At 40.9% G+C, this 26,536-nt stretch overlaps 1 protein-coding gene across 1 annotated transcript in view; it reads left to right on the forward strand.

The window, feature by feature from the left end:
* LOC309559666 (coagulation factor VIII-like) overlaps positions 1-26,536 on the forward strand; it is a gene marked incomplete at its 3' end in the record, with an annotated part of 152,326 nt that overhangs the window by 38,307 nt on the left and 87,483 nt on the right. The window contains exons 3-7 of the mRNA XM_082263040.1: positions 7,167-7,270; positions 9,252-9,374; positions 11,734-11,946; positions 22,375-22,446; positions 24,145-24,222. Coding sequence (XP_082119166.1) covers positions 7,167-7,270; positions 9,252-9,374; positions 11,734-11,946; positions 22,375-22,446; positions 24,145-24,222 — 590 coding nt within the window. The remainder of the gene's footprint in view (positions 1-7,166; positions 7,271-9,251; positions 9,375-11,733; positions 11,947-22,374; positions 22,447-24,144; positions 24,223-26,536) is intronic.

Here is a 26,536-nt window from a genome sequence, read left to right on the forward strand (position 1 = left end):
TAGGCCATTTTTATGTAGAGCAACAATTCTTTTTTTCAGATCCTCAGAGTTCTTTGCCATGAGGTGCCATGTTGAACTTCCAGTAACACTAAATTTAACTCACCTGCTCCCCATTCACACCTGAGACCTTGTAACACTAACGAGTCACATGACACCGGGGAGGGAAAATGGCTAACTGGGCCCAATTTGGACATTTTCACTTAGGGGTGTACTCACTTTTGGTGCCAGCGGTTTAGACATTAATGGCTGTGTGTTGAGTTATTTTGAGGGGACAGCAAATTTACACTGTTATACAAGCTGTACACTCACTACTTTACATTGTAACAAAGTGTCATTTCTTCAGTGTTGTCACATGAAAAGATAGAATAAAATATTTACAAAAATGTGAGGGGTGTACTCACTTTTGTGAGATACTGTGTGTGTGTGTGTATATATATATATATATATATATATATATATATATATATATATATATATATAAATAAAAACAAGGGGTCTTCGCACTTTTTTTTAGATATAATTGTTAAAAGAATTGTAAAAAAAATTATTATAAATAAATAAAAAGTATATATCTATATATAATATCATTTGATATACTGTGTGTGTATATATATATATATAGTGCATCCGGAAAGTATTTACAGCGCTTTACTTTTTCCACATTTTGTTAAGTTACAGCCTTATTCCAAAATGAATTAAATTCATTAATTTTCTCAAAATTCTACAAACATTACCCCATAATGACAATGTTAAAGAAGTTTGTTTGACATATTTGCAAATTTATTAAAAATAAAAAACAAAAATCCTGTGTGCATAAGTATTCACACCCTTTGCTCAATACTTTGGTGAAGCTCCTTTGGCACCAATTACAGTCTCAAGTCTTTTTGAGTATGATGCTACAAGCTTGACACACCTATTTTTGGGCAGTTTTTCCCATTCTTCTTTGCAGGACCTCTCAGGCTCCATCAGGTTGGAAGTATTCACAGCCTTTGCCATGACACTCAAAATTGAGCTCAGGTGCACCCTGTTTCCACTGATCATCCTTGAGATGTTTCTACAACCTGATTGGAGTCCACCTGTGCTAAATTCAGTTGATTAGACATGATTTGGAAAGGCACACACCTGTCTATATAAGGTACCACAGTTAACAGTGCATGTCAGAGCACAAACCCAGCCATGAAGTCCAAGGAATTGTCTGTAGACATCCGAGACAGGATTGTATGGAGGCACAGATCTGGAGAAGGGTACAGAAACATTTATGCAGCATTGAAGGACCCAATAAGGTCCCACAGTTAACAGTGCATGTCAGAGCACAAACCAAGCCACGAAGTCCATGGAATTGTCTGTAGACATCCGAGACAGGATTGTATGGAGGCACAGATCTGGGGAAGGGTACAGAGAAATTTCTGCAGCATTGAAGGTCCCAATGAGCACAGTGGCTTCCATCATCCGTAAGTGGAAGAGGTTTGAAACCACGACTCTTCCTAGAGCGGGCTGCCCGGCCAAACTGAGCGATCGGCGGAGAAGGGCCTTAGTCAGTCAGGGAGGTAACCAAGAACCCGATGGTCACTCTGACAGAGCTCCAGCGTTTCTCTGTGGAGAGAGAAGAACCTTCCAGAAGAACAACCATCTCTGCAGCACTCCACCAATCAGGCCTGTAATGTAGAGTGGCCAGACGGAAGCCACTCCTCAGTAAAAGGCACATGACAGCCCACCTAAAGTTTGCCAAAAGGCACCTGAAGGACTCTGAGACCATGAGAATCAAAATTCTCTGGTCTGATGAAACAAAGATTAAACTCTTTGGCCTGAATGGTAAGCATCATGTCTGGAGGAAACCAGGCACCGCTCATCACCTGGCCAATATCATCCCTACAGTGAAGCATGGTGGTGGCAGCATCATGCTGTGGGGATGTTTTTCAGTGGCAGGAACTGGAGACTAGTCAGGATCGAGGGAAAGATGAATGCAGCAATGTACAGAGACATCCTTGATGAAAACCTGCTCCAGAGCGCTCTGGACCTCAGACTGGGGTTGAAGGTTCATCTTCCAACAGGAGAATAACCCTAAGAACACAGCCAAGATAACAAAGGAGTGGCTTACAGGACAACTCTGTGAATGTACTTGAGTGGCCCAACCAGAGCCCAGACTTGAACCCGATTGAACATCTCTGGAGAGATCTGAAAATGGCTGTGCACCGACGCCCCCCATCCAACCTGATGGAGCTTGAGAGGTCCTGCAAAGAAGAATGGGAGAAACTGCTCAAAAATAGGTGTGCCAAGCTTGTAGCATCATACTCAAAAAGACTGGAGGCTGTAATTGGTGCCAAAGGTGCTTCAACAAAGTATTGATCAAAGGCTGTGATACTTATATACAGTGCATTGCGCAGGTATTCGGCCCCATTGAACTTTTCGACCTTTTGCCACATTTCAGGCTTCAAACATAAAGATATAAAACTGTAATTTTTTGTGAAGAATCAACAACAAGTGGGACACAATCATGAAGTGGAACGAAATTTATTGGATATTTCAAACTTTGTTAACAAATAAAAAACTGAAAAATTGGGCGTGCAAAATGATTCAGCCCCTTTACTTTCAGTGCAGCAAACTCTCTCCAGAAGTTCAGTGAGGATCTCTGAATGATCCAATGTTGACCTAAATGACTAATGATGATAAATAGAATCCACCTGTGTGTAATCAAGTCTCTGTACAAATGCACCTGCACTGTGATAGTCTCAGAGGTCCGTTTAAAGTGCAGAGAGCATCATGAAGAACAAGGAACACACCAGGCAGGTCCGAGATACTGTTGTGGAGAAGTTTAAAGCCGGATTTGGATACAAAAAGATTTCCCAAGCTTTAAACATCCCAAGGAGCACTGTGCAAGCGATAATATTGAAATGGAAGGAGTTTTAGACCACTGCAAATCTACGAAGACCTGGCCGTCCCTCTAAACTTTCAGCTCATACAAGGAGAAGACTGATCAGAGATGCAGCCAAGAGGCCCATGATCACTCTGGATGAACTGCAGAGATCTACAGCTGAGGTGGGAGACTCTGTCCATAGGACAACAATCAGTCGTATACTGTACAAATCTGGCCTTTATGGAAGAGTGGCAAGAAGAAAGCCATTTCTTAAAGATATCCATAAAAAGTGTCGTTTAAAGTTTGCCACAAGCCACCTGGGAGACACCAAACATGTGGAAGAAGGTGCTCTGGTCAGATGAAACCAAAATCAAACTTTTTGGCAACAATGCAAAACGTTATGTTTGGCGTAAAAGCAACTCAGCTCATCACCCTGAACACACCATCCCCACTGTCCAACATGGTGGTGGCAGCATCATGGTTTGGGCCTGCTTTTCTTCAGCAGTGACAGGGAAGATGGTTAAAATTGATGGGAAGATGGATGGAGCCAAATACAGGACCATTCTGGAAGAAAACCTGATGGAGTCTGCAAAAGACCTGAGACTGGGATGGAGATTTGTCTTCCAACAAGACAATGATCCAAAACATAAAGCAAAATCTACAATGGAATGGTTCACAAATAAACATATCCAGGTGTTAGAATGGCCAAGTCAAAGTCCAGACCTGAATCCAATCGAGAATCTGTGGAAAAAACTGAAAACTGCTGTTCACAAACGCTCTCCATCCAACCTCACTGAGCTCGAGCTGTTTTGCAAGGAGGAATGGGCAAAAATTTCAGTCTCTCGATGTGCAAAACTGATAGAGACATACCCCAAGCGACTTACAGCTGTAATCGCAGTAAAAGGTGGCGCTACAAAGTATTAACTTAAGGGGGCTGAATAATTTTGCACGCCCAACTTTTCAGTTTTTTATTTGTTAACAAAGTTTGAAATATCCAATAAATTTCGTTCCACTTCATGATTGTGTCCCACTTGTTGTTGATTCATCAAAAAAAATGACAGTTTTATATCTTTATGTTTGAAGCCTGAAATGTGGCAAAAGGTCGAAAAGTTCAAGGGGGCCAAATACTTTCGCAATGCACTGTACATGGGATTTTTTCATTTTAATTTTCAATACATTTTCAAAGATTTCAATCAAACTTTTTTCATGTTGTCATTATGGGGGATTGTTTGTAGGATTTTGAGGAAAAATAATGAATTTAATCCATTTTGGAATAAGGCTGTAAGATAACAAAATGGGGAAAAAGTGAAGCGCTCTGAATACTTTTATGATGCACTGTATATATAAATATTTATATGACTATATTGATAATAAATACATTATTATATATTGATAAATAATTATTAAATTATTTAATTTATTAAAAAATAAATTGATAATAAATATTAAAATGACTACCAATCTTCATACATACTGTAGTCCTCCTGATTCTGAACAGATGGGATTTATAATTCTGAGAACAGTCGGGTTAAAAATAAAAGCGCTGATAGCAGTCTCCTATATATAAATATTCTTCTCAGTAGCTGTTCCATATTTCTCTGCAGTCTGCTGGCCACTATAGCAGTATCTGTAGTAGGCCAGCAGAGTTTGTGGTTGGTTTGCTCTTGTCCTCCTCTATAAGATAAGAGGGGAACCAGAAGGAAGGAACCGTTTATGTCATCGGCTCTATTTTTTCACATTTGTGAATGCTCAGTAATGAGTCATCGTAACATTTCCAGGTATTTATTACCATCCAGGCCCCATTCACCCCTCAGCGATTTGTAGCATGAAGCTCCAAAACGCAGGAGAAAAACTTCAAGTCGCCTGAGGCCAAACACCTTACTTTCAGCGGTGATATCTAAATGATGGGTGCAGCTGCAGGCATCATTCAGTTATCTTTTTTTTTTCTGCGTCGTAAAAACAATCACAGAGGCTGTTCAGCCGCTTGATTGTTTTTACAGACGGCAGCAGAGGACTTACACCCCCCCCCTCCAGTCGCCCTTCGGTGCTCCTACCGGCTCACCTGTACGTTCCGGGCGAGCCAGAGAAGGAATCTGGAAGTTTACCATAGAGCTGACCAAGGACCAGATGGTTCCCTGTCATGCAATGCCAAGCGGCGGTTTCCAAAGCAAGCAAAGTCCTTTCTTGTATTAACAGAGGCATGGACTCCAGAGAGAGAGATATCATTTTGCCCCTGTACAGACCTCATCTGGAATATGCAGTTCAGTTTTGGGCACCAGTTCTCAAAAAGTAAAATTTGTGTTTGAAAAACCAATGCTCAAATACCATGTGAAATAAAAAAAAACTGCAAAATTCACCAATTTATTCTCTAGGGCCTCTGCTTTTTTTTAAAAAAAAAAATATATATATAATGTTTGGGGTCCTAAGTAGATTTCAAGAAAAAAATACTGATTGTTTCATGTAAACAAAAAGTGCCAGAAAAGTCCTGGACTGGAAGTGGAAGCACAGAGATATAACTATTTAAAGGTTTTTTTTAATTTTTATTATTATTATTATTATTATTATTATTATTATTAATAATTCTCACATCATTAACTTGTTGATGAGGGGGAATGGATGAATCAGGGAAGGCAAAATATAAGCAGGTTAATCATTATTATATATATATATATTTTTTTTTAACAGAAAGAATTAATTGAAAAATGTGTTTATACATGTAAATACAGGCTAATAATTATTATTAATTCATACATGTAAATACAGGTTAATAATTATTATTCATACATGTAAATACAGGCTAATAATTATTATTAATTCATACATGTAAATACAGGTTAATAATTATTATTCATACATGTAAATACGGGCTAATAATTATTATTAATTCATTCATGTAAATACAGGCTAATAATTATTATTAATTCATATATGTAAATACAGGTTAATAATTATTATTAATTCATTCATGTAAATACAGGTTAATAATTATTATTCATACATGTAAATACAGGCTAATAATTATTATTAATTCATACATGTAAATACAGGTTAATAATGATTAATTCATTCATGTAAATACAGGTTAATAATTATTATTCATACATGTAAATACAGGTTAATAATTATTATTAATTCATTCATGTAAATACAGGTTAATAATTATTATTCATACATGTAAATACGGGCTAATAATTATTATTAATTCATTCATGTAAATACAGGCTAATAATTATTATTAATTTATATATGTAAATACAGGTTAATAATTATTATTATTCATTCATGTAAATACAGGTTAATAATTATTATTCATACATGTAAATACAGGCTAATTATTATTAATTCATGTAAATATAGGTTAATGATTATTAATTCAGGTAAATGCAGGTTAATAATTATTATTCATACATGTAAATACAGGTTAACAATTATTATTCATACATGTAAATACAGGCTAATAATTATTATTAATTCATACATGTAAATACAGGTTAATAATTATTATTAATTCATACATGTAAATACAGGTTAATAATTATTAATTCATTCATGTAAATACAGGTTAATAATTATTATTCATACATGTAAATACAGGCTAATAATTATTATTAATTCATACATGTAAATACAAGTTAATAATTATTAATTCATTCATGTAAATACAGGTTAATAATTATTATTCATACATGTAAATACAGGCTAATAATTATTATTAATTCATTCATGTAGATACAGGTTAAAAATTATTATTAATTCATTCATGTAAATACAAGTTAATAATTATTAATTCATTCATGTAAATACAGGTTAATAATTATTTATTCATGTTAATACAGGTTAACAATTATTATTCATACATGTAAATACAGGCTAATAATTATTATTAATTCATTCATGTAAATACAAGCTAATAATTATTATTAATTCATTCATGTAAATACAGGCTAATAATTATTATTAATTCATTCATGTAAATACAGGTTAATAATTATTATTAATTCATTCATGTTAATACAGGTTAATAATTATTATTCATACATGTAAATACAGGTTAATAATTATTATTAATTCATACATGTAAATACAAGCTAATAATTATTATTAATTCATACATGTAAATACAGGTTAATAATTATTATTAATTCATACATGTAAATACAGGTTAATAATTATTATTCATACATGTAAATACAGGCTAATAATTATTATTAATTCATACATGTAAATACAGGCTAATAATTATTAATAGTTCAGCAAACTATAAACATGGAAGACGTATTTTTATAGTGTATTGTTCTCTTACATGTTACAGGGAAATCGTGAGGTCAGCTGGCTCGCCAATATACAAAAAGGCCATCTACATGGAATATAGCGATGCCTCTTTTACAGACCCAAAACCAAGGGAGCCCTGGACAGGTAGGACCACTGACAACCTTGTCTGTCCTCACCCTTTGGTACTTTGACAGCACAGTCTAACACTCATTATATTCACCTGGTTCACTCGCAGTGCTCTGAGGAAAGCTTCAGGGTCTGCATCCCTTAAGAATTTAACACTTAGGGATTATCTCACCAAAACTGAAATCCCTATTGCAGGGGATGCCTAAAATCTGACTTGTGCAAACTTCTGGGAAGATCAGTAAGCCAATCACACAAGCAGGAAATTACATTTCTGGGGGGGCATTCTGTATACCATCTGTGTACAGAACACCTCCAGGTTGCCATATTGCATTTTACAGATAATCACAGAGCTGCAGATTGAAAAGGAAAGGTCATTTTTTTATAACATTTAATTACAGCGTGCTTTGTGTAGCAACTGTATATGATATATTATTTTTTTATTTTGCTTTTTTTTTTTTTATTTGCGAAAGTGGAGTCACCATTTAACCACCTCACACCCGTGCAATAGCCAAAAGACGGCTACAGCGTGGGCTTAAATTGTCGGTAGAGCGTACGTGGACGTCCTCCCACTCTCCCGCTGCCCTCGAGCCCCTGTGGTGCACAGGCAGCGCGCTCTGGGATCACTGAGTCGGGACTCGGGTGATCACAGATTGGAATAAAGGGCCAATCTCAGCCAATGACAGCTGATCACATGATGTAAAATGGCTATCTGGCTTTTTTTTTTCCCTCACGCTGACAGCGTAAGGAGAAAATAATAAAGCCGATTACCAGCTTCTTAATAGGGACATCGGTCCCACACAGTAAACACAAGTACTGCTAACCAGTGCCCACCAGTGCCACCTATCAGTGCCCACCAGTGCCACCTATTAATGCCCACCAGTGCCCATCAGTGCTACCTATCAGTGTTGCCTATAAGTGCCACCTACCAGTGCCCATCAGTGCCGCCTATCAGTGCCACCTATCAGTGCCCCTCAGTGCCTATTAGTGCCACCTATCAGTGCCATCTCTCAGTGCCCTTCAATACCACCTATCAGTGCCACCTATCAGTGCAGCCTCATAAGTGCCACCTACCAGTGCCCATCAGTGCCACCTATCAGTGCAGCTTATCAGTGCCCACCAGTACCATCTATCAGTGCCCACCAGTGCCACCTATCAGTGTCCACCAGTGCCATCTATCAGTGCTTATCAGTGCTGCTAATCAGTGCCTCCTCATCGGTGCTACCTATCAGTGTTGCCTATAAGTGCCACCTACCATTGCCCATCAGTGCCACCTACCATTGCCCATCAGTGCTGCCTATCAGTGCCACCTCTCAATGCCCTTTAGTGCCACCTCTCGGTGCCCTTCAGTGCCACCTACCAGTGCCCATTAGTGCCACCTCTCAGTGCCCTTCATTGCCACCTATCAGCGCAGCCTCATCAGTGCCTCCTGATCAGTGCCCACCAGTGCTGCCTCAACAGTACCCATCAGTGCCACCTATCAGTGTCCATCAGTGCTGCCTTATCAGTGCCTATCAGTGCAGCTTATCAGTGTCCATCAGTGCAGCTTATCAGTGTCCATCAGTGCAGCTTATCAGTGTCCATCAGTGCAGACTCATCAGCACATATCAATTAAGGAGAAAAAAATTTATAACAAACTATGAAAACTATTTTTTTTTATTTCTACATTTTTGGAATTCTTTTGTTTGTTTAGCAAAAAATAAAACCCCCAGTAGTGATTAAATACCACCAAAAGAAAGCTCTACTTGTGTGAAAAAAATGATGAAAATTTAATATGGGTACAGCGTTGTATGACCGCGTAATTGTCATTCGCAGAGTGACAGCGCTGAAAGCCGAAAATTGGCCTGGGCAGGAAGGGGGTATATGTGTTCAGTAAGCAAGTGGTTAAGTACTCTAAAAATATATGGGGTTATCAATGTTTCTGTTTTGTTGCATATTTAAATTGCATGTGTGGCATCAAATATATTTATGTGAATTGTGCTTTTTTTTTTTTCTCTTTTAGGTATTTTGGGCCCTATAATTCGATTAGAAACATTTGATTCTGCTGTTATACATTTTAAAAACTTAGCAAGCATCCCGTACAGTCTGCATGGCATCGGTGTTTCATACACTAAGAGATCAGAAGGTCAGATATATTGCTTTTTAATATCCTAAAAAAAGATATATATATATATATATATATATATATAAAAAAAAGAATATATATATAAAAATATAAAAAATACAAATTAAGCAAGGTATTAAAGTGTAAAAAAAAAAATACAAAATTAGCAAGGTATTAAAGTGTAAAAAAATATAAAATTAGCAAGGTATTAAAGTGTAAAAAATATAAAATTTGCAAGGTATTAAAGTGTAAAAAATACAAAATTAGCAAGGTATTAAAGTGTAAAAAATATAAAATTTGGTAAGTATTAAAGTGTAAGAAATACAAAATTAGCAAGGTATTAAAATGAAAAAATACAAAATAAGCAAGGTATTAAAGTGTAAAAAATATATAATTTGTTAGGTATTAAAGTGTAAAAAATACAAAATTAGCAAGGTATTAAAGTGTAAAAAAAATAATGAATTAGCAAGGTATTAAAGTGTAAAAAATATAAAATTTGCTAGGTATTAAAGTGTAAAAAATATAACATTTGTTAGGTATTAAAGTGTATTATATTAGATGCCTAAAGTAATCTACAGAGAAATGGTACCAACTTCCAGAAAAATATCAATATAAAATGGGGTAAAGGGATAAGTGAGGCCTCAAGCTCCCCAAATATAGAGGTACTCAATGGGAAGGGGGGAAGAAAGGGTATTAAAGTGTAAAAATTACAAAATTAACAAGGTAGTAAAGTGTAAAAAATACAAAATTAGCAAGGTATTAAAGAAGTGTAAAAATAAATACAAAATTAGCAAGGTATTAAAGTGTAAAAAATATAAAATTTGCTAGGTATTGAAGTGTAAAAAATACAAAATTAGCAAGGTATTAAAGTGTAAAAAATATAAAATTTGCTAGGTATTGAAGTGTAAAAAATACAAAATTAGCAAGGTATTAAAGTGTAAAAAATATAAAATTTGCTAGGTATTAAAGTGTAAAAAATATTTACAAAGTATAAAAGTTAAAAATATATACAGTATATATACAGTAATTATTAAAGCGTATGTCCAGTGTACACTTTAGGGTGGTTGTTCAGCAGGTGACCATACTGTACTGGCTGGATGGACCAAGGTCTAAAGGAGGTATGTCAGTGCAGAAAGTGGTGCTTGGGACAGAACACGCACCATAAAAAATCAATGCAAAATTGATTGGACTTATTGATTGGACATATTCAAGGAGTACAAATTTCAAGGAGTATGAATACTTTTTCAAGTCACTATAAGGGCTCCCTTCCACCTTGTTAATACATACAAAAAATCTTGAAAATTTGTACCAAATGTTAAAAATTGTATATTGACAATTGTAAGTATTAAGGCCCAATTATCATTTGGCATAGCGGGAACACGCGATCCCACTTGAGATTTTTTTCGTGGGCAATTTCCACACATTTCCACGTGTTGCGCACTGGGCAACCCATTCACTTGAATAAGCTGCCCAATGTGTATTTTTTGTGCAAAAGAGGCTTCTGCACCTTTTTGGGCAACGAGTTTCACGCATTTCGTCACCATTGCTGTGCAACAATATGGCAGTAATGTTCATGCACCTCTCCGCCTTACTATAATACATTTATTTTTTCGGGTTTATTGAGCATAACAAAATAAGCACCGGAGTCGCCGACTTAGGGGCTACATAAGGAGCATTCAAAAGTATAAAACACAGAAAGGTGCCAATGGAACCAATGGAATGGAGGCCGGGGAGCCTTTATGGGTAACCCCTAAGCAGTGCCATCTTAAGAGCCTTATAGGCCCCTGGGCAAGGGAGAGGGGGAGAGAGAGAGAGACCTTCCTAGCAACCAGTGTGCAGGGAGACTCAGAGCGGACAGTGGGGGGGGGGGGCCCGGCGGACAATGGGGGGGGCCCTAGACCACCAGGTAAACTAATCTGGAGACTGGCCTGGGGGGAACAGTGTACTTGCCACCCTGTGTGTGGGGTCCCTTGGCAAGTGGGGCCCCTGGGCAACCGCCGGGCACGCCCAATGGAAAAGACAGCCCTGCCCCTAAGCCTAGTTACATAATACATTTGTTTTTTGATACATGCTTGATTAGGTCTCCAAGATTACCTTGTCTCACATATTTGCATCCCAAGGTGGTTATGTGGACAGGGGAGCTTGCTCAACGCGTTTCACACGTGAAATCTACTTCCTCAGGAACATGAATATTTACTGTGCTGTACAATATTATATGAAACAAAGTAACAATTTATTTTTTTAACTATGATTGACAGTTTACGATCATTTTGGTACCAATAGATTTCAAAAAAAGGTGAAAGATTTTCTGTACATGAATCTGTTACATATTCTATATTTCTCCATTTTCCACTTTTGCCTGAACTGAATTTTTTTTCAGGTGCCGGATATGAAGATGGAACCAACAAACTGGAAAAGGCGGATGATGCTATTCCTCCAGGACAGGAATACATATATACTTGGAATATCCCAGAAGGCTATGGGCCTGTGGAGTCTGACCCACCTTGCATCACTTCTGCCTATCACTCTCACAGTAATACGTCTTATGATGTCAATTCTGGACTAGTGGGGGTCCTTCTCATCTGTAAGCCAGGTAGTACCAAATACTAAGAGAACCTGTTATGTATCACTTGCTCTGCTTTGTTATGGTTCTGTAGCCTCACTGAAATATTGGACACATGAGAATTAACATAGGAGAGAAGGAAGAGCTCCTTATGGTGTAGTACACATGTGTCAAACACAAGGCCCGTGGGCCAAATCTGGCCCTCCAGACCATTTCATGTGGCCCTCACACCTCTCCTAGAGCTGCAGTAGAGCTCCAGCCCTCCTTTGGGCCTCCTCCAGACCCTTCACTTTCTGCTTCTTAGCTCTGGCCCCAGCCTCTTCCCAGCAGCAGCACAAGGTAAGGGGTGCCCTTTGATGTAAGGGAGGGAGGGGGGGGGAGACTCTTGACATCTGATGTAAGGGGTTGGGATACTCTGGACTTCTAATATTACAGATGCAATCGGCCCTTTGAGGGCAATCATAATGCTGGTGCGGCCCTCGATAAAGTTGAGATTGACACTCCTGTAGTATTTTGAGATTTGTGATCATTTTTGGAGGAACAAACATAAGATGGACAATTTTGGCTTAACCAAAATCTATAGAGGTTACTAGAACCCTACTGGGTTTTTACAACTTGGACTGACATCTATAGAGGTTGCTAGAACCAGTTGGGTTTATGCAGCCTGCACTGATGTCTATAAAGGTTGCAAGAACCCTTTTGGATTTTTGCAACCTGGACTGACATCTCTAGGTATTGTTAGAGTCCTGTTTGTTTTTTTGTGACCTGGACTGACATCAATAGGGGTTACTAGAGTCCTGTTAGGTTTTTACAACCTGGGTGACATCTATAGAGGTTGCTAGAACCAGTTGGTATTATGCAACCTGGACTGATGTCTATAAAGGTTGCTAGAACCCTGTTGGATTTTTGCAACCTGGATTGACATCTCTAGGTATTGTTAGAGTCCTGTTTGGTTTTTGTGACCTGGACTGACATCTATAGGGGTTGAAAGGATCTGTTTTGGAAACCTGACCTGACATCCATAGAGGTTGCTAGAACCCTGCTGGTTTTTGCAACCTGATCTGACATCTATAGAGGTTGATAGAACCCTGTTGGATTTTTGGAATCTGGACTGACATCTATAGGGGTTACTAGAGTCCTGTTGGGATTTTGCAACCTAGACTGATATCTATAGCGGTTGCTAGAACGCTATTGGCTCTTTGCAATCTGGACTGATATCTCTACAGGCTACCAGAACCCTTATGGGTTTTTGAAACCTGAACTTACATCTACAGAGGTTATTAGAACCCTGCTGGGTCTTTGCAACCTGCACATATACCTATACAGGTTGCTAGAACCCTGTTGAGTTTTTGTAACCTGGACTGACATCTATAAAAGTTGCTAAAGTCCTTTTGCGATCTGGCAACCTGACCTGACATATGTAGAGATTGCTAGAACCTTGTTGGGTTTTCACATTTGTACAGTTTGCTAGAACCATGATGGTTTTTTGCAACTCGGAATGAGATCAAAGAAGTTTCCAGAACCCTTTTGGATTTTTAAAAACCTGGATTAACATCTATGGAGCTTGCTAGAGTCCTGTTGGTTTTTACAACCTGGACTGGCATCCACATAGGTTGCTAGAACCCTGTTGGATTTTTGCAACCTGGACTGACATCTCTAGGGGTTGCTAGAGTCCTGTTGGGTTTTTGTTACCTGAGCAGACATCTGTAGGGGTTGAAAGAACCTGGTGGGTTTTGGCAACCTGACCTGACATCCATAGAGGCTGCTAGAACCCTGTTGGTTTTTGGCAACCTAATCTGACATCTATAGAGTTTGATAGAACCCTGTTGGATTTTTGCAACCTGGACTGACATCTGTTGAGGTTGCTTGAACCCTTTTGGGATTTTTCGATCTGGACTGACATCCATAGAGGTTGAAAGAACCCTGTTGGAATTTGAGACATGGACTGATGCCTATAGAGGTTGCTAGAACCCTGTTGAGTTTTTGAAACCTGGACTGACATCTATAGAAGTTGCTAAAGTCCTGTTGGGATTTGGCAACCTGACCTGACATCTATTGATATTGCTAGAGGGTTGTTGGGTTTTCATATCTATAAAGTTTTCTAGAACCCCGTTGGATGTTTGCAAGTCGGAATGACATCTACAGAGGTTGCCAGATCCCTGCTGTGTCTTTGCAACTTGGACTAACATCAAAGAGGTGTTAAGAACCCTGTTGGGTTTTTGAAATCTGTAATGACGTGCAGAAGTTGCTAGAACCTGTTGGGTTTTTGCAACCTAGACTGATTTCTGTAGAGATTGCTAGAATCCTGCTGAGTATTGGCAACCTGGACTGACATTTTTGGCACTTTTCCACTGCAAGTACCGACTCGGCTCTACTCGGCCCGGTTTGCTTTTCCACTGCTGGTACCGCATGGTACGGTGTTGGAACGGTTCGGTACAGTACGGTATGGTTTGCTTTTCCACTAAAGTAGTACTAAAGTTAAGTGGGTGGGATGTGGGTGGGATAACAACAATTCTCTGACCAATCAGTGGCTAGTAGTGACTGCATGCAAAGGATTGTGGGATATGGTACCGGGTATGGTACCTCTTGGAACCACAATCGAGGGGGTACTGTTTTTGAGAGCCGTACCGCTCGGTTCCATGCAGTGGAAAAGCGCCGCCGTACCGTACCGAACCGTTCCTACACCGTACCATGCGGTACCAGCAGTGGAAAAGCACAAAAGCGAGCCAAACCGTTTGGTTCCATGCAGTGGAAAAGCCCCATTATAGAGGTTGCTAAAGTCTTGTTGAAATTTGGCAAACAGACCTGACATCTATAGAGATTGCTAGAGCCCTGTTGGGTTTTCACATCTATACAGTTTGCTAGAACCTTACCCTGGATGTTTACAACTTGAAATGACATCTAAAGAGGTTCCTAGAGTCCTGTTAGGTTTTGGCAACCTGGACTGACATCTATAGATGTAGCCAGAACCCTATTGAATTTTTGCAACCTGGACTGGCATTTAATAATGTTGCTAGAACACTTTTGGTTTTTTGCAATGTGGAGCAAAGCTTTTGAAGAATATTTCTGTCTTCATGCAGACCTTTGGGCACTTCTTGGGTGGCATACTTTATATTCAACATAGCTGATGCCAGAATTGTACTGCACCTTGTCTGAGGAAGTGGCCCTATTTTTTTAAATGGAACATGTCAGCCTTTTACTTGTTTTATATAAATTAATATTAATTAAATATTAATTTATAATAAAGCCTGGTCTGATGATACACTATATTATAAAAAGTATTGGGACACCTGCCTTTACAGGTAGGGTTCAATATTGAGTTGGCCCACACTTTGCTGCTATAACAGCTTCAACTCTTCTGGGAAGGCTGTCCACAAGGTTTAGGAGTGTGTCTATGGGAATGTTTGACCATTCTTCCAGAAGCGCATTTGTGAGGTCAGGCACTGATGTTGGACGAGAAGGCCTGGCTTGCAGTCTCCACTCTAATTCATCCCAAAGGTGTTCTATCAGGTTGTTTAGAAAAGAAATGGCTGCACATCCAAGGAATTCCAATTGCCTTTAATTTCCAAAGTGATGACACCAAAGACACCAACATAGGGTCATGTAGATGCGTTTCACACATACATCTTGTGCTTAATCATTACCCTATGTTCTTTGAGGTTGAGGTCAGGACTCTGTGCAGGCCAGTCGAGTTCCTCCACCCCAAACTCGCTCATACATGTCTTTATGGAATTGCTTTGTGCACTGGTCCAAATCATTTGGTGGAGGGGGGATTATGGTGTGGGGTTGTTTTTAGGGGTTGGGCTTGGCCCCTTAGTTCCAGTGAAGGGAACTCTTAAGGCGTCAGCATACCAAGATATTTTGGACAATTTCATGCTCCCAACTTTGTGGGAGGAATTTGGGGATGGCCCCTTCCTGTTCCAACCTGACTGCGAACCAGTGCATAAAGCAAGGTCCATAAAGACATGGATGCATTTGGGCTGGAGGAACTTGACTGGCCTGCACAGAGTCCTGACCTCAACCCACTAGAACACCTTTGGGATGAATTAGAGCGCAGTCTGCGAGCCAGGCCTTCTCATGCAACATCAGTGCCTGACCTCACAAATGCTGGAAGAATGGACAAACATTCCCATAGACACACTCCAAATCTGTAAAGAAAAGCGCACGCAACCTCGGGCAATAACGCTTTAATAAAGGACAACAACACAGTACATTGGAATTGCACTCACACTTTTCCTTTAAGACAATTGCTTTACAGCATTCCAACAGGAGCTACTCGCTCCTCCCGGCCCTCCAGATGGTGACTCTGCGGTCTCCTCATTCGCGGCTGCCGCCGCTGTATTCCCGCTCTCCTTCACTTCCTGTGTTGCCTGGTCACCGGATGCCGGTTCTAGTGCGCCTGCGCACTATACCAACCTAATCTATGGCGCCTCAGGAGAGCCTCAGCCAAAGCCGGAGCCACAAGTTGTACGGAGCTGCGAGGTGGGAGATTCAAGGCACGGGTGCACTGCCTCTGCTGTTACTACGGACAACGCGTTTCGGAGGCGGAGCCTCCTTCCTCAGGTCCCACCTTGCTTCCTGCTAACGCCCCTCCCTATATACCCGGATCTGTCCATAGACACACTCCTAAACCTTATGGACAGCCTTCCCAGAAGAGTTCTATTTATTGGTCATAAAAATCAAATCACAGTTCAATACACTCACATGATTCCATTAAAAAAAGGTAGTGGATAAAAGGTAGGGATGCACCGATCCGACTTTTTTGGACCCGATACCGATATCTGGCGTTGTGAAATCGCTGATACCGATACTGGAACCGATCCGGAGCTACACACAAAGCAAGCGGCTGCAGTACAGAGCAAAGCCGCTGCTTCATGTGTACGGCTCCTCCATTCACAGGCGGAGTGCATCTGATATCACTCCGCCTGTGAGCCGGAGCTATACAGGAAGTAGCGGCTCCCATACTACTATTGCACCTAGTAAGGGATGGCTGAGCCGTTACTCAGCAAAAACCGGATCGGCCAGTGGATCGGTCAATGTTACTGATCCCCCGATCCATCCAAAATGGCCATATCGGCGCTCATATCCGATCCGAATATCGGATCGGTGCATCCCTAATAAAAGGAGCCATTCTTCAGTCTTGGCCGCTGTAAGATCGGTATTTAACTGTGATTTGATTTTTATGACCAATAAATAGGTATACACTAGAACGGTTCTAGCTCTCTCTTCCATGTTCATTGCAGATTTTCTTCCCCTCCCAGTGGGGGTTTTGGAGAGCAGCAGCACCATTGTTATTGTGTACTTCTTTTGAGACTGACCTCTACATTTATGTACCCAAGGGGGTTCTCATAAAGATCTGCGCATCGACTAGTCTTTTGTTGTTGGATTTCCCAGGAGCCAGGGCCTTCTCCCCCAATATCCGTGCTTTACCTCACAAATGTGCTTCTGGAAGAATGGTCAAACATTCCCATAGACACTCCTAAACCTTGTGGACAGCCTTCCCAGAAGAGTTGAAGCTGTTATAGCTGCAAAGGGTGGGTCAACCTAATATTGAACCCTGCGGATTAAGACTGGGATGCCATTAAAGTTCATGTAAAGGCAGGCGTCCCAATACTTTTGACAATATACAGGTGCATCTCAAAAAATTTGAATGTCATCAAAAAGTTAATTTATTTCAGTTATTCAATTGAATTTATTTTTATTATTATTATTTTTTCAAAATATTCAAGTGAAACTCCTATTATATATATAGATGCATTACACACAGAGTGATTTATTTCAAGCATTTCTTTTAGTTTTGATGATTATGGCTTACAGTTAGTTAAAACCCAAAATTCAGTAACTCAGAAAATGAGAATATTACATAAGACCAATAAAAAAAAGGATTCTTCATACAGAAATGTTGACTTACTGAAAAGTATGTCCATGTACAGTAAAGCCCTATAGCAAGCAACTGAGCTGCAAGTTTGAAAATGACTTTGCTAAGCGATTGCTAGACTTGTCAGGCTTCACAAGTTTGTTGCACAATTACAGCAAGTCCGCATTGCGTGACTCAAGATCAACTTTCTTTGCAAACATTCTGCAAGTTCTGGTTCAGTTATGTTGTGCAATAATCCTCCCACCACAGGGGTCACTGTGATTTGCAGAGCCCTTTCTGTAACAGTGAGGGAAAAAAGTATTTAATCCCCTGCTGATTTTCTACGTTTGCCCACTGACAAAGAAATGATCAGTCTATAATTTTAATGGTCGGTTTATTTTAACAGTGAGAGACAGAATACCAACAGTGGGGATCGAAAGTTTGGGCACCCCAGGTAAAAATTTGTATCAATGTGCATAAAGAAGCCAAGGAAAGATGGAAAATTCTCCAAAAGGCATCAAATTACAGATTAGACATTCTTATAATATGTCAACAAAAGTTAGATTTTATTTCCATCATTTACACTTTCAAAATAACAGAAAACAAAAAAATGGCGTCTGCAAAAGTTTGAGCACCCTGCAGAGTTAATATCTTGTACTGCCCCCTTTGACAAGTATCACGGCTTGTAAACGCTTTTTGTAGCCAGCCAAGAGTCTTTCAATTCTTGTTTGAGGTATCTTTGCCCATTCTTCCTTACAAAAGTCTTCCAGTTCTTTGAGATTTCTGGGCCGTCTGTCACGCACTGCTCTTTTAAGGTCTATCCATAGATTTTCAATTATGTTGAGGTCAGGAGATTGTGAAGACCATGGCAAAACCTTCAGTTTACGTCTCTTGATGTAATCCCCCGTGGATTTCGAGGTGTGTTTAGGATCATTATTAAAAAATAATAGCGCAACCATGCAAAAGAAATGACTATTAAATATGGAGACAATCCATAAATAAAAATGGGGGTTTAGTCCCACCATATGGCCATATTGTGCTCAAGCCCACCACTGCGTCAAAGTACCCCATTATCATTGGGTCCTACACTATCCATAGAAAAGGGGTGAATCCAGCCTCTCCAACCCTTGGAGACAACACTCCTTGCTGGGATGGATGTGCTAATGCACTACAAAGGACTCCTCCTATATCTACTTGATGGTGGACTCTGATAGAGTACAGGTGTGTGTGGGGGATGGGATGCTCAACCTCAGAAGTCTGGTCGGACTAAATACATAATAAACAAGCAAAAAATTGGGGGAGCAAGCCCTGAACATGTATATTTAAAGCTGGTGCAGCTATGGACCAAGCAACATGTATATTAAAAAAGAATAGCGCAACCATGCAAAAGAAATGACTATTAAATATGGAGACAATCCATAAATAAAAATGGGGATTTGGTCCCACTATATGGCCATATCGTGCTCAAGCCCACCACTGCGTCAAAGTACCCCATTATCAGTGGGTCCTGAGCACGATATGGCTATATGGTGGGACTAAACCCCCATTTTTATTTATGGATTGTCTTCCGGACAAAAAGTTCAATTGTAACCTCATCGGTCCACAGAACTTGTTTCCAAAATGCATCAGGCTTGTCTATATGTTCATTTGCAAAGTTCAAACGCTGTTTTTTTGGTGAGGACGTAGAAGAGGTTTTCTTCTGATGACTCTTCCATGAAGACCATATTTGTACAAGTATCTCTTTATAGTGGAATAGTGTACCACAACTCCAGTGTCTGCCAGATCTTTCTGGAGGGATTGTGCAGTCAAACGTGGGTTTTGAGATGTTTTTCTCACAATCCTGCGAGCTGTTCTGTCTGATATTTTTCTTGGTCTTCCAGATCTTGCTTTAACTTCCACTGTTCCTGATGACTGGCTAGGCCACTCCAGGACCTTAATGTGCTTCTTCTTTAGTCACTCCTTTGTTGTCTTGGCCGTGTGTTTTGGGTCATTGTCATGCTTGAATACCCATCCAATGACCCATTTTCAATGCCCTGTCTGAGGGAAGAAGGTTCTCACCCAAGATTTGACGTGGCCCCATCCCTCGTCCCTTTGAAGCGGTAAAGTTGTCCTGTCCCCTTAGCAGAAAAACACCCCCAAAGCATTATGTTTCCATGTCTCCATGTTTGACAGTGAGGATGGTGTTCTTTGGGGTTATAGGCAGCATTCCTCCTCCTCCAAACACAGCAAGTTGATTTGATGCCGTAGAGCAGGGATCTTCAAACTACGGCCCTCCAGCTGTTGCAGAACTACACTTCCCATGAGGCATTGTAAAACTCTGACATTCACAGACATGATTAGGCATGATGGGAGTTGTAGTTCCTACACAACTGGAGGGCCATAGTTTGAGGACCGCTGCTGTAGAGCTTGATTTTGGTCTCATCTGACCACAACACTATCACCCAGTTCTCCTCTACATCATTAGGATGTTCATTAGAAAACTTCAGATGGCCTGTACATGTGCTTTCTTGAGCAGAGGGACCTTGCGGGCACAATTGTTACCAACTGTTTTCTTGGTGACTATGGTCCCAGCTGCCTTGAGATCATTGACAAGTTTCTCCCGTGTAGTTCTGGGCTGATTCCTCACCGTTCTCATGATCATTGAAACTCCACGAGGTGAGATCTTGCGTAGAGCTCCAGACCGAGGGAGATTGACGATTATTTTGTGTTTCTTCCATTTGCATATAATCGTACCAACTGTTGTCACCCTCTTACCAAGCTGCTTGGTGATGGTCTTGTAGCCCATTCCAGCCTTGTGCAGGTCCACCAGCAGATGACACGGCTCCCCAAATCATCACTGACTATGGAAATTTCACACAGGACCTAATGCAACTTGGATTCTGTGCCTCTCTACTCTTCCGCCAGATTCTTTGACCTTGATTTCCAAATTAAATGCAACATTTTCCACAGTCAGTGATGATTTGGGGAGCCATTTATAGGTTGAACTGGATGGACTAATGTTGGAAGAATTGGCTGAGTCAGGAATCTTTCATAAATGTAGCTGAAGTAATGTATATATAAACCTATAAATGTAGATAGAAGTTATACTAATGTCTTTTTTCAACTTCACAAACTATCTAACTAAGTCATCTGCTGGTGTTGGTCCGCTGTGTTTTATCAAGTCCACAGTCAGCGCAGCCCTCTAGCAGGAAATTCTAGAGCACTTCATGCTTCCCTCTGCTGACCAGCTTTATGGAGATGCTGATTTTATTTTCCAGCAGGACTTGGCACAGAAACTACCAATACCTGGTCACATGATCATGGCATCACTGTGATTGATTGGCCAGCAAACTCGCCTGACCTAAACCCCATAGAGAATCTGTTGCGTATTGTCAAGAGGAAGATGATAGACACCAGACCCAACAATGTAGAAAAGCTGAAGGCCGCTAGAGCACTTCATGCTTCCCTCTGCTGACCAGCTTTATGGAGATGCTGATTTCATTTTCCAGCAGGACTTGGCACCGCCCACACTGCCAAAACTACCAATACCTGGTTTAATGGTCATGGTATGACTGTGCTGGATTGGCCAGTAAACTCGCCTGACCTAAACCCCATAGAGAATCTGTGGGGTATTGTCAAGAAGAAGATGAGAGACACCAGACCCAACAATGCAGAGGAGCTGAAGGCTGCTATCAAAGCAACCTGAGTTTCCATAATACCTCAGCAGTGCCACAGGCTGATCGCCTCCATGCCACGCCGCATTGATGCAGTAATTCATGCATAAGGAGCCCCGACCAAGTATTGAGTGCATCCTGTACTGGTAATGATTAAGCACACAGTGTAGTGTGTGAAACGCGTCTACCTTGTCACTATTGGCACGTTGGGATGTCCAGCTAATAAATCTGGATTTTGACTTCATCTGGAGTGCCGCCAATCCTTTCTTTTTCATTCGTATATCCACGGAGGCGAGCCGGGGCGTGCACCGGTAGGTGTCATCAGGCTTTTACACCACCTTGAGCAGTGAGTTCTTTTCCCTTGAGTGCATCCTATACTGTACATGGACAGACTTTCCACTAAGCCAACATTTCTGTATTAAAAGTCCTTTTTTTTATTGGTCTTATGTAATATTCTAATTTTCTGAGATACTGAATTTTGGGGTGTCACTAGCTGTAAGCCATAATCATCAAAATTAAAAGAAAGAAATGCTTGAAATCTATCACTCTGTGTGTAACCCATCTATATAAAATATAGGAGTTTCACTTTTTGAATTGAATTGCTGAAATAAATTAACTTTTTGATGATATTCTAATTTTACGAGGCACCTGTAGTGCATCTAACTGGCATCTCTTTCATTCCCTAAAACCATCGCTAGTTACAATACCTATGTGGGTGCCTCTGCCATGGGCATTCAGAATTTTATGGGCACTTGACTCTGCCCTGTTTTGTCTGTAAAATGTATGAAGTTGGCATTGATGGAGCTGGTTTGTCTAGGGCTATATCCTTGGTCACCCCCCAGAGTAGTCACCCTCATGGGGCAGGGATGATGCCCTGTGGGACCCAAAGGTTGGCCCTGCACACAGTTAAAAAGAATTAAAAATACTTGTTTATTTCCACTTTTGCAGGATCCCTTTCAGAAGACGGGTCTCAGTATGGAGTCCAGGAAAAAATAATTACCCTGGCAGTATTTGATGAACGTAAGTTATAATAAAATATATATAAAGCCATGTGAAGGAGCCCTAAGTAAGAAATTCTCCTATTTGCCTTTTTTGGTCTGTTATATATTCTATTGAAAGTTTTTTGTTATATCTGTTCTATAGATCGCAAAAAAAATTACCTGTCGATCCTGCCAGAAATATTATCAGCTGATCATTTCCTCTGCTGTACTCTTAGTAATTCCAATGTTTCCAGCCGTCTCTGAGGACTATAGACTAGTGATCAACTGATATTGTTTTTTCACTGCCGATACCGATAACGATATTTTGGTCAATGCATATCGGTATCGGCCGATATGGGACGATATTTTCATACATTTTAATTTTTTTTTTTTTTTAACTTGACAGGTACTCTTGTGAAGAGATCTGGGGGTCTAAAAGATCCCAAACCCCTCCTCTGCACTTAAAAACATTCAAAACGCCAAGTGTGGCTGTTTTGAATGCGGTCATTTTTTTCTAATCTGGCGTCAGTACCCGGAAGTGAGGTCATGACATCACTTCCGGGTTTTTGCACGGAGCCGAATGCAGCTTTGATCGGGTCTTCGGGTAGGATGCCCGGGTCTCCCGGTGGTGACCTGGGCCAGACGCGGAAGGTGGCGGGGGGGGGGGGGCGGCATCCCCTCCCGCTCCTTGTAATGACAGACAAGCGGCTTCTCAGCCGCATCGGTTGTCATTACAAGACAGCCAACCGTTGGCTATGGACGCCGGTACCGGGGTGATGCCTCTAGCTGCAGGCATCACTCCGGTACAAGCACTTTACGAAATATCGGCAATATCGGTCACCTCCGGGGGCCAAATCTGATATATCCGGGAAAGGGCATATCGCATCCCTTTTTTCCTGGGACAGTCCCTGCAAATAGGAGCCTGTCCCAGGTAATTTATATTGTCCCTGGAAGCGCCTGTTAATCAGGCTGCCCATAAATGTTACGCAGAAGTAGTGCAGCTGAATGGGAGACTTAATCCAACTCTGCTACTGTGGCCTTAAGTTTGAAACTCCCTTTTTTAATTTCCTATAATTCTCTCTATATTGAGTAGACCCTATAATCCAGTGATGGCGAACCCTGACACCCCAGATGTTATGGAACTACATTTCCCATGATGCCCATGCACTCTGCAGTGTAGTTGAGCATCATGGGAAATGTAGTTCCAAAACATCTGGAGTGCCAGGGTTCGCCATCACTGCTCTAATCTGATAAGTAGGCGAGATGAATTATGCAGAGTGGGCGGAGCTTCAGGGAAGTGGGTGTGGTAAGTAATTGATAGCTGTGCTGCAAAGTGTGCCTGGAAATTTTTTTTAAATGTTGGCAACTATGATATCGGCCCTCGATATATATCGGCTTTGCCTACTATAGACACCTCCCCAATGTTATGAATATGAAGAGAGGGGGTAGTGTTCTGTAGTCCTCCTGATCTGGGGTAACCTTCCTCCCCCATATATACAGGACAATGTGTGATCACTGTCAGCTTAGGACAGGGGGTGTGTTACTGGCAGGATCACAGGTCAAAATAAGGAAAAATAAAACGAATCCGGCCTTCACATCTAAGAATGTGTAAGCTGCAATGTATTACATTTTTGTTTTTAGGTTTAGATTAACTTTAAATCTACAAAAAGCTCTACTGACTGCATAATGTGTGTGTATCCTTGTGTGTATCAATATTTCAATGTTTCATCCTATACAGGTTTAAGCCACTATAACAATGGATTCGAAATTACTCCTCTGCATACAATCAATGGATTTATAAATGGTTCAATTCCAGGTATAATGAATACAACTTTAATGAGAATACATTTATTACACAAGTATATCTATATACATTTAAAGAAACGGCTAAATATACAGACAAAATACATATATGAGAGCTGATCCATCTGCCAAAGGATTTGAATTTCTATCCCTCCAGTCCTGAGAATTAACCACTTTACCACCGGAGGATTTTGCTGTCTTACGTCCAGGCCACTTTTTGCGATTCGGCACTGTGCGACTTTAACGGACAATTGCGCTGTCGTGCGACGCCGTACCCAAACAAAATTTACGTCCTTTTTTTCCCACAAACAGAGCTTTCTTTTGGTGGTATTTGATCACCTGTGCGATTTTTTTTTTTTACTTTTTGCGCTATAAACAAAAAAAAGAGCGTTTATTTTGGAAAAATAACAATATTTTTAACATTTTTTTATATGAAATTCCCCCCAAAAAAAAATGTTTGGCCAATTTGTTTTCTGCTACCTATGTTTGGTAAAAAAAAAAAATCACAATAAGCGTATTTTGATTGGTTTGCGCAAAAGTTATTGCGTTTACTAACAAAGGGAAAGATTTCTGTCATTTTTGGTGTTTTTTTTTTAACGCGTAATGGCGGCGATCTGCGATTTTTTTTGTGGGACTGCGACATTGCGGCAGACAGATCGGACCCTTGACTGACATTTTTGACACTTTTGGGGGTACCAGTGACATTACTGCAGTAATCAGTGCTATATATATGCACTGTTACTGTAAAAATGACACTGGCAGGGAAGGGGTTAATTTTATTGGAGAGGGAGGGGTTAATGTATGCCTGGTGCTTACTAACGTGTGTGGGGGGAGGGGACTATGTGACACAGGCACAGATCAAGGGTTCAACTATGCTGAATCCTGCAATCTGTCACTGCCTGTCACTTAGGAGATCCGCCCGCTCTGTTTACACAAGCGGGCGGATCTCCACACTCGATTCCCCGACGATCGGGGAAGAGCAGCGGCGATCGCCTCTGCTCCTCCCCTGGCCCGACTCCCGCTGTGACTAAATACGGCGGGGGCGAGCCTCCGGCGGCGCGCGCGCGCCGCCGAGAAAGGGGAGTGTCTGGCGACGTAGGTCTACGTCGCCAGACGATAACAATAAAATGCAGATTGTTGCAATATTTTTTTATTACACCATATTTGCACAGCGGTCTTTCAAACGCATTTTTTTGGGATTTAAAAAATAAGAAAACAGTAAAGTTAGCCCAATTTTTTTCTATAATGTGAAAGATAATGTTATGCTGAGTAAATAGATACCCAACATGTCATGCTTCAAAATTGCGCACGTTCGTGGAATGGCGGCAAACATTGGTACTTAAAAATCCCCATACTCAACACTTTAAAAATTTCTACAGGTTGCCAACTTAGAGTTACAGAGGAGGTCTAGGCAGGGCCATCTTACTGAATGGGCACGCTGGGCAGTTGCCCGGGGGCCCCACTTGCTTTGGGGGCCCCACCTGCCCAGTGACTCAGCCAAGCATTAGTCCCGATTCCCGTGTGCATCCCGCCGCCGAACTTAGCAGGTGGCAAGCGCCTGTTGGCCCTGTGCTGCTGTCAGGCCACTTGGGCCGTGGAGGGGGGGCCCACAACTGCAGGAATGCCTGTCTGCCTCCAAGGGAACAGGCACACACACAGGACAGTCGAGTCTGACTCCCGTCCGTGTGTGTGTTCACCAGACCCAGCCACCGAATTTGGAAGCTGTCCCTGCTGTACCAATAAATATCGCCTTATCAATAATTTGCATTTTTATTCTTGTGGGTGATTGTGTAGGCGGGGCCCCAGTGCACTGCATTGCCCGGGGGCCTATAATGCTCTTAAGATGGCACTGGGTCTAGGGCTCAAATTATTGCCCTCGCTCTATTGATCGCGGCAATACCTCACATGTGTGGTTTGAACAATTAACTTTTTGCTGCAACAATCCCCCTACCTACAGCCTGTGATTGGAAAGAGAAAGAGCAGAAACAGATGGATGAGGACATCTCCCCACTGACAGCCTGTGATTGGACAAGGAAAGAGCAGAAACAGACTTATGAAGTCATCTCCCAGCCTACAGAACGTGATTGGCTAGGGAAAGAGCAGAAACAGATGTATGAGGTCATCTCCCTGCCTACAGAATGTGATTGGCCAGGGAACGAGCAGAAACAGATTTATGAGATCATCTCCCTGCCTACAGCCTTTGATTAGACAGGGAAAGAGCAGAAGCAGAAGTTTGAAGTCATCTCCCTGCCTACAGCCTGTGATTGGCTAGGGAAAGAGCAGAAAGAGATGTATGAGGTCATCTCCCTGCTCTCTCCTGTTCTGGA

This window comes from Pelophylax lessonae (genome assembly GCF_965119305.1).
Source record: "Pelophylax lessonae genome assembly, chromosome: 7".
In the NCBI taxonomy this organism is placed as follows: Eukaryota; Metazoa; Chordata; class Amphibia; order Anura; family Ranidae; genus Pelophylax; species Pelophylax lessonae.